Source organism: Chlamydotis macqueenii, chromosome 26 (genome assembly GCF_036417535.1).
Source record: "Chlamydotis macqueenii isolate bChlMac1 chromosome 26, bChlMac1.mat, whole genome shotgun sequence".
NCBI lineage: Eukaryota > Metazoa > Chordata > Aves > Otidiformes > Otididae > Chlamydotis > Chlamydotis macqueenii.
Window position 1 is genome coordinate 5,489,655 of NC_141581.1, and position 14,303 is coordinate 5,503,957.

At 51.8% G+C, this 14,303-nt stretch overlaps 1 protein-coding gene across 2 annotated transcripts in view; it reads left to right on the forward strand.

Moving 5' to 3' along the window:
- Positions 1–12,040, forward strand: part of INSR (insulin receptor) — a 55,150-nt gene extending 43,110 nt beyond the window's left edge. Inside the window, exons 11-22 of one of the 2 annotated variants that reach the window (XR_015261130.1) lie at positions 252–523; positions 734–876; positions 1,537–1,696; positions 2,042–2,141; positions 2,403–2,470; positions 2,691–2,920; positions 3,241–3,351; positions 3,432–3,591; positions 4,393–4,522; positions 4,764–4,898; positions 6,475–7,692; positions 7,870–12,040. Coding sequence is in view for 1 of the 2 variants with exons in the window: in XM_086767061.1 (XP_086623187.1) it covers positions 252–523; positions 734–876; positions 1,537–1,696; positions 2,042–2,141; positions 2,403–2,470; positions 2,691–2,920; positions 3,241–3,351; positions 3,432–3,591; positions 4,393–4,522; positions 4,764–4,898; positions 6,475–6,829 (1,864 nt within the window). In the remaining variant the exon portion in view is untranslated. Of the gene's footprint in view, positions 1–251; positions 524–733; positions 877–1,536; positions 1,697–2,041; positions 2,142–2,402; positions 2,471–2,690; positions 2,921–3,240; positions 3,352–3,431; positions 3,592–4,392; positions 4,523–4,763; positions 4,899–6,474 lie in introns of both variants that reach the window. The other variant, XM_086767061.1, reaches the window with a different exon arrangement.
- The last annotated feature ends 2,263 nt before the right edge of the window (positions 12,041–14,303 follow it).

Sequence of the window (14,303 nt, forward strand, 5' to 3'; positions counted from 1 at the left end):
GTGGAGTTGTGCGGCGAAGGTGTCTCAGGGAGACGTAATGTTAAAAAGCTATGTGCGTTACAAGGGGTGAGATGGATTGCTTGGTTTTTTTTTTTTAAAAACCCTGAATTTCTTTGTTGCGTTGCAAATGTGAGGCTTGAATTTGGATTTTCAGTGGCACTGTGAGCCCTCTCATTTCAACTCTTCCTTTTCAGATGAACGTGTTTACGCTGAATGTAACAAATAACGTTGTAACCTGCGTTGTCTGACAGGCCGTCAAGAAAACGAAGAGACCTTGGTTCTGTGGCAAACGCCACTGTGGTGATACCCACCAGCGCATCCTCTCCAAACAATTCCGCAGCAGCGTCTGAGAACGCGGAGGAACAGAAACCTTTTGAAAAAGTGAAGTCTAAGGAGTCTCTGGTTATCTCAGGCCTGCGGCATTTCACCGGCTATCGCATCGAGCTCCACGCTTGTAACCATGATGCCCAGGAGTCCCGGTGCAGCGTTGCCGCTTACGTCAGCGCCCGGACCATGCCAGAAGGTAATTATCTTCCCCAGCTTTGCTTTGGGTTGACGGCTGTTTACAAACTGCTGCTTTTCCTGCAGCAGCCAGCCGCAATATAGAAACGTTGTGCGGTACTGGTGCTGTCCTTACGTCCTGAGAGGAAGGGATGATGGATGAAGTATTGGCAGTTTTGAATTTTTTCAAAGACATGAAATAAAACTGTTGCTATCATGAACTTCGTTCTAGCTAAGGCTGATGACATCGTGGGTCCAGTTACCCATGAACTGGTTGAAAAAAATACTGTGCATTTGAAGTGGCAAGAGCCAAAGGAGCCGAATGGTCTTATTGTCCTGTACGAAGTGAACTACGGACGTCTCGGGGAGACAGAGGTGAGAATTTCTGCTTGTCCCTCAGCACAGCATGTTTGGAGAAGTAGCTCCACGTGGGGGTCAGGACAGTTGAGTAGTCCTTGTACCTGTGTATTCTGTCCTGTCCAGCTTCCTTGTGCATCAGTCAGCGTGACATCAAACTTCGATCGTGAATTTGTATTCTCTGGCAGTCCGTCTGCGGCGACAGCGAGAAATAAAAGCCTGCCGCGGTGGTGCCTGTTTCCAAATAAGCGTATCTAGTCTGCCAGCTTTCTGGGTGGAGTTTTTTGGGGAATTTTATTTCACAGGACAGAAAACACACCTCTAAATTTACATTGCTTAGAGAAATGAGGAAGGCGCTGAACAGGCAGCGAGCCCGGGGGCAGCCCAGCCGCCTGTGCCGAGTGCCAGTGCCCGTGGGTGGTAGGGCTTGCCAGCGCAGGTCGGGTTTCGGGGCTGGCACAGCGCACGGCATTCGCTCTCTGAAACCTGAACTACCAAACTGTACCGTGCACATCCAGGACAAACCACTACCCTGGAGCGGACCTGAGGGGGCGAAAGCCCTGTTTGTGTGTGTTTGCCAGGCAAGGAGGGGAGGCAGAAACCCCAGCAGGCTGTTGCAGAGCTCGGGGCTGTTGCGGAGGGGGCACAATGCAGCTTTCCTCTTCCCTCCTCCCGCAGGAAGCACACTACTGCGTTTCGCGTAAGCACTTTGCCAGCGAGCAGGGCTGTAAACTGCGCGGACTGCAGCCTGGAAACTACAGTGTCCGCATACGAGCTACGTCGCTGGCTGGAAACGGCTCGTGGACGGAACCGACCTATTTTTATGTGGCCGATTATCGTGAGTTCATTTCGTTTGCAACATTTAATTCCTGATAGAAACTCAGGTTAATTTTTGGAAGATGGGGGTTTAGCAAGAGGTGCACAGGGAACCGTAAGGGGTCATAAAATATTTACCAATATGTCTACTTTCAAGAAACTGAAATGACTTAGAAATGTGTGACTTTTCTTTATGTAGCTGCTGAACAGCAGTTTGAGTTCTCGTTGTGAGCAGCCCCGCCTTCTGTATCCGAAATCGCCTCTACTTCCATGTTTGTTCCAGTTTATTCAGGGGGGAGGTTGCTCTGAGGAAAAGACTTGGCTTTTGGACCTTTACAATACCTGCACCTCTCTCTTTCTCTCTTAGTGAACGCTCAGCCTAATATTGCCGTTATAATTGTTCCGATTATTTTTGCCATAATAATTGCTGGAATTATTGGAGCTGCTTACGTGCTCGTGAAAAAGAGGTGAGTGCAATTTTGTGTAGTTTTCACCAGAACAAGCAAAACTTGCATCCAAAGATTTTGTTTATTTGTTGGGAATAAGTCTGTGTTTATTTTCTGATTTAGACAATGATTGCAACATTAATTTAGCTTAGGAAATACTCTGTGGCTTTGGAAACTGAGGCGGTTTGTATTTGCCGCATGCTTTGGGAATTAATCAAACGGCCTTCAGCTCTAATTGTAAGAGGCTGCAAACGTGCTGAGGAGTTTGTGTCTCTCTTCCAGACAAACCGAAGGACCAACTGGACCGCTCTACGCATCCTCTAACCCTGAATATCTCAGCGCCAGTGATGGTGAGAGCAGTGAGGGCTTTCTTCAGTGCCGTGTTTCTTGTGTAGTCGTTCAGACAGGGCAGCGGTATGGGATTGGCGTTGTCTTTACGGAGTTCTCTAGACTTTTTTTTTTTTTAATTCATACCCGTAGTATCCTGTGGCAGTGCTGAACAAGGCTGCTACAGAAATGTCTTTCAAAAGATATCTGCTCAGTTCAGAAACATTTCCCTCTGCTCAACAGTCTACGTCCCCGACGAATGGGAGGTTCCGCGAGACAAGATCACTCTCCTCCGAGAGCTGGGACAGGGCTCCTTCGGCATGGTGTACGAAGGTATCGCCAAGGACATCGTGAAGGGAGAGCCGGAGACTCGAGTAGCTGTGAAAACTGTTAACGAATCAGCCAGCCTCCGCGAGCGCATTGAGTTCCTAAATGAAGCTTCTGTGATGAAAGGGTTCAGCTGCCATCATGTGGTAAGCGTCGCTGGGTGCCTCGGATGATCAGCAAGTCCCGTCACATAACTGAGAGTTCTTTGGTGCTCTCAAAGCCGGATGTTCAGCTCACAAAAGCCGCCCTTCTGCAGAGGCGGCTGATCAGAAAGAGCTGGGATCTTTCCATGTCGTGTTTTACAAAATGCGTCTGGCAGAACTTCTTGTTGTGAGGGGCTTTGTGGTGGCGTTCTGAGTGCTCGCTCGAGGGCTGTTGGCTTTGCTATATCCCCCTCTTTTCATAGCTGGGCTCTGCCCAGTGTGTTTGGACACAACCTTGAGGGAATTCCTCACTTATTTTCCAGGTTCGTCTCCTCGGGGTGGTCTCAAAAGGGCAACCGACTCTGGTGGTCATGGAGCTAATGGCACATGGAGATTTGAAAAGTTACCTTCGCTCTTTGAGACCTGATGCCGAGGTAAAGGCAGAGGAGAGAGTGAGTCTGTTGTGCAACAGAGTAACTTGATCAGGTTTTTAATGCTTCTTTCTTCGTTGTAGAACAACCCTGGTCGCCCGCCGCCAACGCTGAGAGAAATGATCCAGATGGCTGCAGAGATCGCTGATGGCATGGCCTACCTGAATGCCAAAAAATTTGTTCACAGAGACCTTGCGGCTCGTAACTGTATGGTTGCAGAAGACTTCACTGTAAAGATTGGAGGTGTGTAGTGTGTGACCAGAAGATCATTCTGTCGGTCGTGTTTGTTGTGAAGGCAAATACATGAAGCCCAAGACCAGTGTAGCACGGTGATTTTCACCGGCTCCCTTTGGAAACGCAGCACGTTTTTCTTTTCTCCTTCCCTGTGTCAGATTTGTGTGGACTTCAGTAAGAAAATAATCTCCCTTGGAGCCAGAGCAAGTTTTTGCCCCTTCTCAAATGTCTATCCAAAAAGTTTATTGCCTCTCCAGCCTAAACTGCCTGGGGTAATCTCGCTGTTCTTTGCTTTCATGAGAATTAGGACAAGAAGGTGTTGGGTACAACAAACCCAGTGCTGATAGTCCTCTCATTAGGTCAGGTGCCTCTTAAAAGCCGTTGTCTTCCACAAGAACCAGTGTTTAACCCACTCTCTTTTAGAAATAAGTAAATATAACCTTTAAACATGAACCAAAACCCCACAGCATGGTGGTTTTTCAGACCCCTTTGGACTTCACGCTGAGGCATTTCAGGGCAAAGAGAGCTCTGCCTGACCTAAAGGGGATGAAGAAACGTGATGTTCAGAATAGAAGCTGTCACTAAAGATGTTAACTCTGGAGTCTCTGTTATGGCTCTGTAGAAAAAATGCAGGGAAAAGGAAAATGTTTTGAATGTTGATCCCAAGGTGACAGATGACCGCCACAGGAGGCTCACCGGGCCTGTGGCACAGCCTGGCACCAAAGGGAGGACACGTCCACCTGGGGATGTTGCACAGTACAGGTGGCAGGGGAGGAGAGACATCTAACACATCCCAACTGCTTTTCTCAGACTTTGGCATGACCAGAGACATCTACGAGACGGATTATTACCGAAAGGGGGGCAAAGGGCTGCTGCCTGTGCGGTGGATGGCACCCGAGTCGCTGAAGGATGGCGTGTTCACCACCTATTCCGATGTCTGGTGAGTTGCACCCCGCAGTCCTAGGTGGATTCTAGCTCAGGAGCTCACTGTTGTCGCACACATGGTTTAAATTGTGAGCTGCTGGCTTCCTCAGAGAACAGACACAACAAAGCATTATTTTGCAACCCTCTTCTTAAAAATACAGTCACGTTCTTTTACAATATGTGTTCTCCAAAGTGAGACTGTGGCTTGTAGATCTCCAGGATGTTCGTTCTCACCAGGAGTCTTCTCTCTCTCGTAGGTCGTTTGGTGTTGTCCTTTGGGAAATAAGCAGTTTAGCAGAGCAGCCGTACCAGGGACTCTCCAACGAGCAGGTGCTGAAGTTTGTGATGGATGGAGGATACCTGGATCAGCCGGACAACTGCCCGGAGAGGCTGTAAGTAGGAAAGCAGGGGAAAATGCACCAAGCTGTGCTCTTTAGCTAAAGTGTGGCCCATTGTGTGGGACCTCTTAACCCCTTCTCCGCTGGGGAGGAACAAAACAGACTTCAGTGAGCCTCCTCTCCCAGAAACTCATCCTTACTGATCCAGGATTAAAGACCTGAGCCAGCCTGTTTCACTAGAAGGGAAATTAAACCAACCTGGACCTTACGTTATGAGTACAGATTCAAGAGGAGGAAGTACAAAGCGCAGGAAAAGCTTAAAATACAACTAAGCACTGTATCAGTTGCTCCAATAAAATGTTTTTCCTGCACTCCCAACTAGTGGGTGGCAACTGGCTTATGTCACGTGGCAAAGCCTGGCCACAGCCTGCATCCACGTGGCCACAGAGGCTGGAGAGCAGCTGCTTAATCCCAGCTCTGCTGAGGTTTTCTGTAATTCATCTCTCTGTGCTGCGTAAATAGCCTTGAGAATCCCAGCAGCTTTTTACCGCTGATTTCCAGAAATCCAATTTATGGCTCCTGAGGAGGGAGAGGCAGGAGAATGCTGTGCTGAGCCAAGAGCTGTTTTTCGTGTCCGAGGCCTTTCCGTTGGTGGTGCAGACGCGTTGCCCCGCTGAGTAGAAGGCGAGCTGCCTGCAGGGTTAGGGAGAGGAGGGAGCGCTGTGTGAGAGCTGTGAAAAACACCTCACAGAGATCACAGGCTGGAGCCAGACGTTCTCCGGCGCCAGGGTCAAGGGTTACTGTCCGCAGCCGCTCCTGACGTTTGCTGCCTGGAGGTTACTACGTCCCCAGGTCTGCCGGTGTGGCCGCGTACCCAGGTGCTCCCTAAGCTGCTTCTCTTGGAGTAATTAAAAAAAATCCCGTTAGTGAGTGTCTAACCTGAGCTCGGGCAGTTGGACGTAAGGGTGTAAGAGTCACAGCTGGAGCAGCGTAACCCGGTAACCTCTTACCCCAGCCCACTTCTGGCCAAGCAGCACTTCCAGAGTCAAAAAACCCCCATGTTTTGTGAGTGTCCGTGTGAAAAAAGCCCACTGTCCTGGACGCTTGCCTCTCGTGGCCAGTTACAAACTCCAGTTTGAAACTTTATTTGTACTTTAAATTCTTTCTGCGTGGCGTCTGATAACGTACGACCTCTTGCCGCAGCCTTTCTTTTGGGTGGGCTGTTTACAGGACCTCTGTCCTCTGCCCAGCCTCCTATTTTCCGTGAAGTTTTAGGAGCTTTGTTATCTCTCAGGCTGACTTAAAGTTAAAATGGAATGAATTTAAAAATTGCGACCTGGCTGTAAGCGCGTGCGCGCATACACAGAGCGCGTGAACCGCAGCCCCGTTTCCTTCGGAAGCCAAGTTAAGAACAATTGAAGGAATTGGAAGGAATTTTTGATCTAGACAGAAATAGAGAAAAGAGAATATTGGGATCTACAGGCAGATACGGAGACTGGAAAGGAAACAACCAGCTCGGAGTGTCGGAGGAGCAGCGTGTGTGGTGGGTGGTCTGACACGGGTACGGTCCTGGTCTGGGCCACGGGAAACTCTTTCTTCCTGCCCCTGACTCTCGTTTGTCCTGATCTAGGCACAGCCTGATGCAGATGTGTTGGCAGTACAACCCTAAAATGCGCCCCACCTTCATCGAGATCATCGAGATGCTGAAGGAGGACTTGCACCCCAGTTTCCACGAGGTCTCGTTCTTCTACAGCGAGGAGAACAAACCTCTGGAAACGGAGGAGTACGAGATGGACTTTGAGAACATGGAGAGCATTCCCCTCGACCCCTCCTCGTACTCGCAGAGGGACAAAGTCCTGGGGCGGGACAATGGGCCCTCCATGGCCCTCAAGGGGAACTATGAAGAGCACATACCCTACACTCACATGAACGGTGGCAAGAAAAACGGGCGGATCCTCTCCATGCCCAGGTCAAGTCCTTCCTAACGCTTCCTGTTTGGCCCAAGGGTTGTATCTGCTTTTTTCCCCTCCACAAATCTCAGGACTCTCGTTATTGCTGCCACAGTGTATGACACACACCTACAAACTCTTCAGATTTTTAATCATCTTATGATTAATACTTTTTTTTTTTTTTTTTTTGCCAAGTTGACTGGTTGTCAGTGGACTTATCTGTGAACATAAATGGAAGAGGTTTCCATGGCTGCTGTCCCTCCTGTAACCATGGTTTCAAAACAGGAAGCGACCGTGTCAGTTAAACTGCAGGAGGAGCATCCGCGTTTGCCAACAAAAGACGTGAAATTTGCCGGTATCTGAGCTACAGCGTAACGGTGCGGAACAAAACTTCTGCAGGACAAAAGCATTTCCAGTAGAATTCCAGGCTTTCAGGCACACTCTTCACTACAGCTGAAGGATTCAACACATCAGTCGGACGCGCCGGATCCTCAGATTGACCAAGAGCTGCTGCTTTCGTACTTTTTCAGTGGGTTAAACCCCAGGGGTGCGTGCGTGCGTGTGCGTGTGTGCAGTACGTAGATGTGGGGTGTATATGCGTAGCAAAATATACACTTCTTGGTTTTGTACATAAGTTTTGTATGTTCTCACAGAAGCTTTCTTCTTCTCAGAAGTGTGTACTTATCTTTTTTTTCCCATTTCCCTGGAGTGACTGAATCCTAAACAGATTATTTTTATACGAAGGACTCTTGGGAGTAGGTTTTCTCTCGTTGACAAATGAGGAAGATGTGCTGGGAGCCAACGGCGCAGAAATCTGAGATTTGTGGGTACTTTCAAGACCAAACGAAGGAGGAGTCCCCTGACCTGAGACACGGAGTTTTCTGTCCTTGCAGCATTAAGTATATATATTGTTTGTTGTAACATATTTAAAAATGTCTTTAGTTTAAATTTTAACTTCGTATAAATTATTGACTGTTTATGATCCTTTCGGGGAGGGGAGAGTTGGGGGGATTGTTTGGTCTTAAAGTGGTCCAAAGATTTCAGAATGAACTAATTTTAGCCGATTACCCTTTTAGGAGCGACGAAGCGCATGTTGAGTTTGTACTTGACAAGGCTTTATAATACAGCTTGTGATTTATACAGCGCGGGCGGCTGGCGCCAGTCAAAGCCCTGAGATAACGTAGTTGAGACTTCGCTTGGCTCTTGGGGGCTGAAGGACACCAGAAGATCCCAGTCCCGAGTGCTGCTGCTCCTTCGCCCCCGCGTCCCTCGCTTTGCCTTCTGTGCGCGCCGTGCCGCGGAAACAGCCGGCGAGAGAGGACGAGCGAGAGCTTGAACCGAAAAAAGCGACGCTGAAGCCAACGTAAAGGGGGCAGAGCGTGAGGCTCCTGGCTCTGCGCGTGAAGCAGAAGCTGAACGTGACTGTGGTTGGCTCCCTGCTGCCTGCCTGCTGCTGCTCGGGCGTCTGGCCTCCTGCTGCCTGCAGGCCCGCGGCGTTTTCCTGCGATACCCGCGCTGCGTCCTGCACGCTTCCCAGGGCGCGTGCGGTAGCCACTGCTTTCCGCTCTTCAGGATGTCGACTTTCGTCTTCTGGACTGTGCTTCATTTTGCTGCTGTTTGCGTAAAAGACAGAGCTGATTCGGTGAGATGTCAGAAAATAATTGTGAAACTAAACGCGTCCCGTGGCGACGAGGGAGCGCGTCGGCAGGGAGAAGTGCTCAGGCAAGAGCTGAAGATGATGGGTGTGGCAGGCCCTTGTGATGCAGGAGGTGGCTTTAGAGGGGGAGAGATGCTCAGCCCTCTGCTTCTCCTCCTGGAGAAGTCCAGGGGCTGGTTTGTGCTCTCTGCCAGGAGCAGTCCAGGTTCTCCTGGCTCGGTGAGCGTGGGGACGCCGCGCTGGTGCGTGGCTTTTCGTTCCGGTGCAGGCAGTGCTGTTGATTTCTCCCTGTGAGCGGTGACAGGGGCTGGAGTCCGCAGGGAAGCGCCTCTCCGGGCCCGCTCCGCTCAGCTGCGCCGGAGGTAAAGCGGTCGGCGCAGGGGGGACGACGGGCTCCGTGCGCACCACGAGCTGTCGGCTCTTGGCGCTGGTTGGTTCTGGTCGTTCCGAAAAAGGAAGGTGCAGGTTGCTCATGAAGTTTGATGGAAAATAGACGGTCCAGACACGGGTAAGACCCTTCGGTTTCAAAAGGCCTCGTTTACATTTCTTCTGCTTTACGAAGTCGTTACTGGTCAGCAGCTCTCTACTACGCTGCAGGAAAGAAGACGTATTCTCACACTTTTCTAAGGAAGAGAAATTTTTCTTATTAGAATTTTTAAATTTATTTTAATATATAAAACACTGTACAAAAAAAAAAACCCAAGAAACGATTTGTTTTCTTAAACACACAAAACGTGTAAATTTGTATCCGTCAGATCTTGGCAGGTGGATGTGGGGGGTTATCGTTGTCCTGTTCTGGTGCAGTCTACCTCAGTGTTTCTTAAGGATATTTTTAATACTGCGCACCTCTGAACCTGTTGAAATATTCTGGTCTGGACCTGTTGTGGATCAGGGAGAGTCAATATCGGCCGATTCCAATACTGGGGACCATTCTCCGAAGGCAGCGGGTAGGAGAGCAGCTCGTCGCTGCTGAGCGCTGATCTGAGCGGTGGCGACTGAAGGAACCAATTTACAAATTTGGATCTGGAATTCTGATAGCATCCTCTGAGTTCTGTTGTGATTAAAAAAAAAAAAAAAAAAAAGAACAAAAGAGCCATTTAAATGTTTGGACTTCAGTGAAGTGATGACCTGAAAGGAGCAGCGTGTGCCAGCGCGGAGCGGGCGCTGTCACCGGTCCCCGTCGCTGCTGTTGGGTTGGGGCGTCTGCGCGCGGGGGATCCGGAGCCCTGCCGCGGGGATCTGACCTCCCGAAATAAACCTTTCCCAGCACGTCCTCGCTGTGCTGACGTTTGAAGTTGCAGTGATCGCAACTGCGGGAATAGAAGATCTTTGATATCAACAAACATTGGAGCCTGGTGTTGGGTCTGGATTTAAAACCGAGTCGATACTGGTTGGCCCTCTGTGTACACACGACCCGCAGCGCTCGGATCCGGATTCCAAAACAACGGAATTCCGTGGTTTGCTCTGTGGACAGCCCGGTCCCGTGGCTCACGTTGTCGTCCTCACTGCACCACGCAGAGCGGTTGGTTGTGCCCAGTTCTGCGCGTAACGGCCATCCCGGTCATCCTTCCTACCTCGTGCCGAGGGTGAGGGAGGGCGTGTGGCACCAGCGGGGAGGGAACGGTTTTTCCCCTTCTTAAAACCGACAGAATACCGCTAGCGGCTGCCGCTCGTGGCTGTTACAGATTACGCTCAATTAACTGCAGAATTAGGAAGAATAAATGAACATCACGCGTAAAGCCTGGCTCTCACTTCTGGAAAATCCTTTCCTCTCAGCCCACAGCCGCCACTTAGGTCGCTGTTGGCCGAAGATCTTTGCCCTGGCGATGGCGGAATCCCTCAGGTGGATCTCGTGGTGCCCGCTCAGCGGCGCCGAGGGTTGCGTACCAGTTGAGGTTGCACGTGCTGGAGCAAGCCTTCTCCACGCGGGGTGCTGCGGGGGACTCCTGCCTGGAAAGAGGTGCTGTGCCCTCATCCGGGGAGGTCCCCGTGGGGAACCCTGCCCTCGGCTGCGGCTGCTGAGGGGGAGCCCAGCGATGGGGCAGGGCAGCAGGAGGACGGCTGGGGACAGGGAGGGTACCGGCACGAAGCCAGAAGCTCGCCGCCTCTGACGCTGGTGAAGCAGGAGGTGGAAGCAGCAGCTCGCTGCGCGCTGCTGTGTTCGCTCAGCAAATGTTTGAAGCTGACACTGGAGAGGTTTCTCGGAAACGTTTGCAGGTTAAATTCAGTTGCCGCTTCCTGACCGCCTCTTGCCAGTCTGGTCCTTCTCGTGCCGTACAGCGCGGCGTTGCAAAGCGTGGCTGCCGGGCTAGAACGCGTCTGGCTTGGCTGCTCGTAAATACCCCAGTGTGCCGTAAAACGGAGCGTAAGCTGTGTGCCGGCACCAGCTCGGGCAGGGTGCGAGGAACCAGGCCGCGCCGCGAGGAGGGTGCTCTCCGGTGATCACAGAGCAGCCGCGTTGGTGCGGAAGAGGCTGCTCTTGGGTTGCTAAAGGGTACTCTGAATTTAGGGGCAGCGTATCTCTTTCCTCCTAAATTTGTACTCTAGCGGTGGGACACTTCGCTTGTACGTCGCATATCGTCTTGGTGTCTCTTTGGAAAAGTCTCAGAGTTGCTTGCTGCGTCACTGCCCTAACTACGATGGAGGCAAATGGGAAAAGCCGGGAGCGAGACGGGCGCTGTGGCGGTTATCCTTGAGGCTCCGTTTCAGGGGAGAGAGAGGCGCTTGAGTTCCCTCACCGTGCGACGAAGACGGACCCTGAGGTACTGCGGGCCCTTCGCTGCGAGCAGTGATTCCTCATACAAAGACTGGAAGCTTGTTTTACAAGTGAGAACGTAAAAATATCTTTGTGCCATAAAAACCTTACTCTCAAGGCTGCGCCAGGTGCTCCCGCGATCCGTGCGAGATCGGGCCAGAGCCTGGAGTGAGCAGGAAACTGCGGATAAACCCTCTGAGCCTCTCGCCGTGTCCCGGCCTCCCTCAAAGCCGCCCGCCGCCGTGGGGAGACACGCGGAGCCGGTGGGTTTGGCCACGGCCACGGCCGAAACCCCTTCCCCTCAGCGAAACAGCCGCTGCCCCTCGCAGTTTCCCGAGCGCGTGGTGCGGGGAAGGGAGCTGCTGAATGGATTGGAATCAAGAGACGGCGACTTCAGAAAGACACGAGATTCAACGTAAGACAGGTTTGGTATTTGTATGAACTGAACTGAACTGGGCCTTTTTATGAGTTCTGCTCGGCTCCGGGTACCCTGCTGGGGTTCTGGCCCTGGCTGCCAGCGTAGGAGCGGTGTCGTGTTCGGCCCGTTCTGTCCCGGCTTGCCGCGTTCCGAGCATCGCGAGAGCGACGCCAGTCGTGCAGTTGCCTTTTGGAGGAACCTGACTGTTTGAAAGCAATTCTAAAGCTACCGTTTTTAGCAAATCTGCTGTCACTAAATGTGTATTTCTTTTTAAAATGAAATCGCTTGTCCTTCTGGGAAGTAAGCACTTATCCTTGCAGTGTCAGCGAATTAACTGCAGCACAATGCAAGCTGTAAGGGGACAGGTAGAGCAGTGACTTTTTAAATATTGTGTAATAAAGTTAGTATTAACTGCGACAGCGTCATTCTTTCTTTGCCATCAGATTTGCAGTCGGCAAGAAATGGTGTTTCCGGTAGGCGTTTTGTGCCGAGCCCGGCGTTCCAGCCGACGGTACGAGAGTTTCTTTTCCTCAGCCCCAAAAGTGCCCGTGGGAGCCGGGCCCGGCGGCGGGGGGGGCCTGGGGGCGTTCTGGCACCTGGAGAGGAACCACCAGCGGGGTTTCAACGTGAGCGCAGCCGCGCTGGCTGAGCCGCGTCCCAGCCCCGCGAGTCCCAGCGCCCCAAGCCGGAGCTCGGGCTCCTTACCTGAGAGACTGAGCTGGGCAGGGTAGCAGAGCTCTTCCGTTCATCCAGGTTTTCCCAGCAGCAGCCAGCGACGCTTTCGCGCTTTCCGAACACTTCTCCCGTAGCTGAGTCCTGTAAATGATGGGGAACGTTCGAGAGGCCACTTCCAAACCTGAAGACAGAACCTTATTTAAAAACAAAAGGCGTTCCCTTTTTGCTTTGATCCGGGGAATTTTTTTCCTGGAGTATCAAAGCTGGTTTGTGTCTGGGGACCCGCGCGGCTGCGGGTGCCGGACGTCGGGTTCCTCAAACGCAGCCCAGAGCAGCGGCTTTCTGCCTGCGCCCCAACCGAAGGCGCTTTCGGAGGCGCGGTAAGTGACGCTCTGTGAAGGGGTTTTTTCTGTTTAATCTTGCTGCTCCCGCCTTTCTCTCTGCAGATCTGAGGTTCCAGGATACAAAGGGGATTGCAGGTCCCTCCTGTTGGAAATACAGGATCAAATGTGCCATGATTTTTTTTTAAAGGCAGGAAAAAAAAACAAAAGGAAAACTTTCCCCCTTGATTTATTGTTTCAATGCTTTCATATATGAGCCAAGCAGTGACACGTGCAGAAAATATCTTTGAATATTAAGAAAAAATTCTTGCTGTGTGTCAGAATGCTGAACAATTAACCGTTTATATTAAAATTCTGAATAAATTATCCAGGAGTAACTCTGTTGTCTGCTGTCTGTGCAGCACTGAACGCGGCTTTACCACAGAGAAAGCTCTGAATTCGTATTTTGGAACGAGCAGTGCTTCAGCTGCCAAATGAACGGCGTTAAGGAAAAACAAAAATGCGGATCTGCCAGTTGCAGGCTCGTGGTCTGAAACAACTTTGACTTGGGAGCCTGGTGCCATCAGGTGAACGCAGGGAAAGGGATTCCTTCTGCCCGCGCGGCCAGAGCTGCTCCGCCAGAGCGTAATTCCGCGCGCCTGGACCCAGGCTTCCCTCTGCGTAGGCAGTTTAAAAAAAAAAAAGGGAAAAGCTTGAGGGTCTGCTCCATCCCTGTCCCGCGGCTGAGCAGCTGTCACCAGCTTCGCCCCGGGAACGCTCTCGCCGTCGGCGCTGCAGCAGGCTGCTCCGGGCGTGTAAAATCTCTCCGCCTGAAATCTCGTTTTGTTTCGCAGAGGTGAGATTTCCTTCCTGATCAGCTGCGCCGGCGAGGTGGGGGCCTCACGCTGCTCTTCACCGCTCGCTGTGTTTAGCCGCTGGTTAAGATCCCTGCCGTTCAGCAGAAGCGTTCGGCGTTGCGCTGGCTCCTCGTGGCCGTGGGTTTGCCGCCGCTGTGTCTGCAGGAGCTGCTGGGGCCCGTGGCCGGGTGGGACGGAGCGGCGGCGCGGCTGCTGGAATTCACGGGTTTGGTTTAACGCTTCCTCGCTCCCTGCGCTGCAGCCCTGGCTCTGCACGCCTCAGCCCTGCGATGCTCTTCCCCTGCCCGACCTGAGCGCGTGGTCTGGGGCTGCTCTGGACCCGCGTGGAGCTCTGCTCTCCGACGTGCCCCGCAGGAGGCCCTGGGACGCCGCGTGATGCTCATGCGATGAATTGTTATAAAAGCGAGTAGTGTGGTTTTCTTTTTGCAAAAAGTGCTTTTATTTTGGAGGGGTTGAGGTGAATCTTCGCTGTCCCTGCCAAGGTACAGTAACAGCTTCCTCAGCTGCCTCAGCGCAGGGTGGGGCGGGGCTGGGCTGTGGTTTAACCTCAGCCGTCAGCCAAGCACCACGCAGCTGCTCACTCACTCCCCCACCCCGGTGGGACGGGGAGGAGAATCAGAGAGAAAGGAAAACTCATGGGCTGAGATAAAGACAGTTTACTAGGACAGCAAAGGGAGAGATAATAATACTATAGAGAGAGATCATTATAATAATAAAATATACAAAAAGAACGATGCACAATTTCTCACCACCCGGTGACTGATACAGCCTGGCCTGAGCAGCAGTCGCAGAGCGGGACTGAGAATG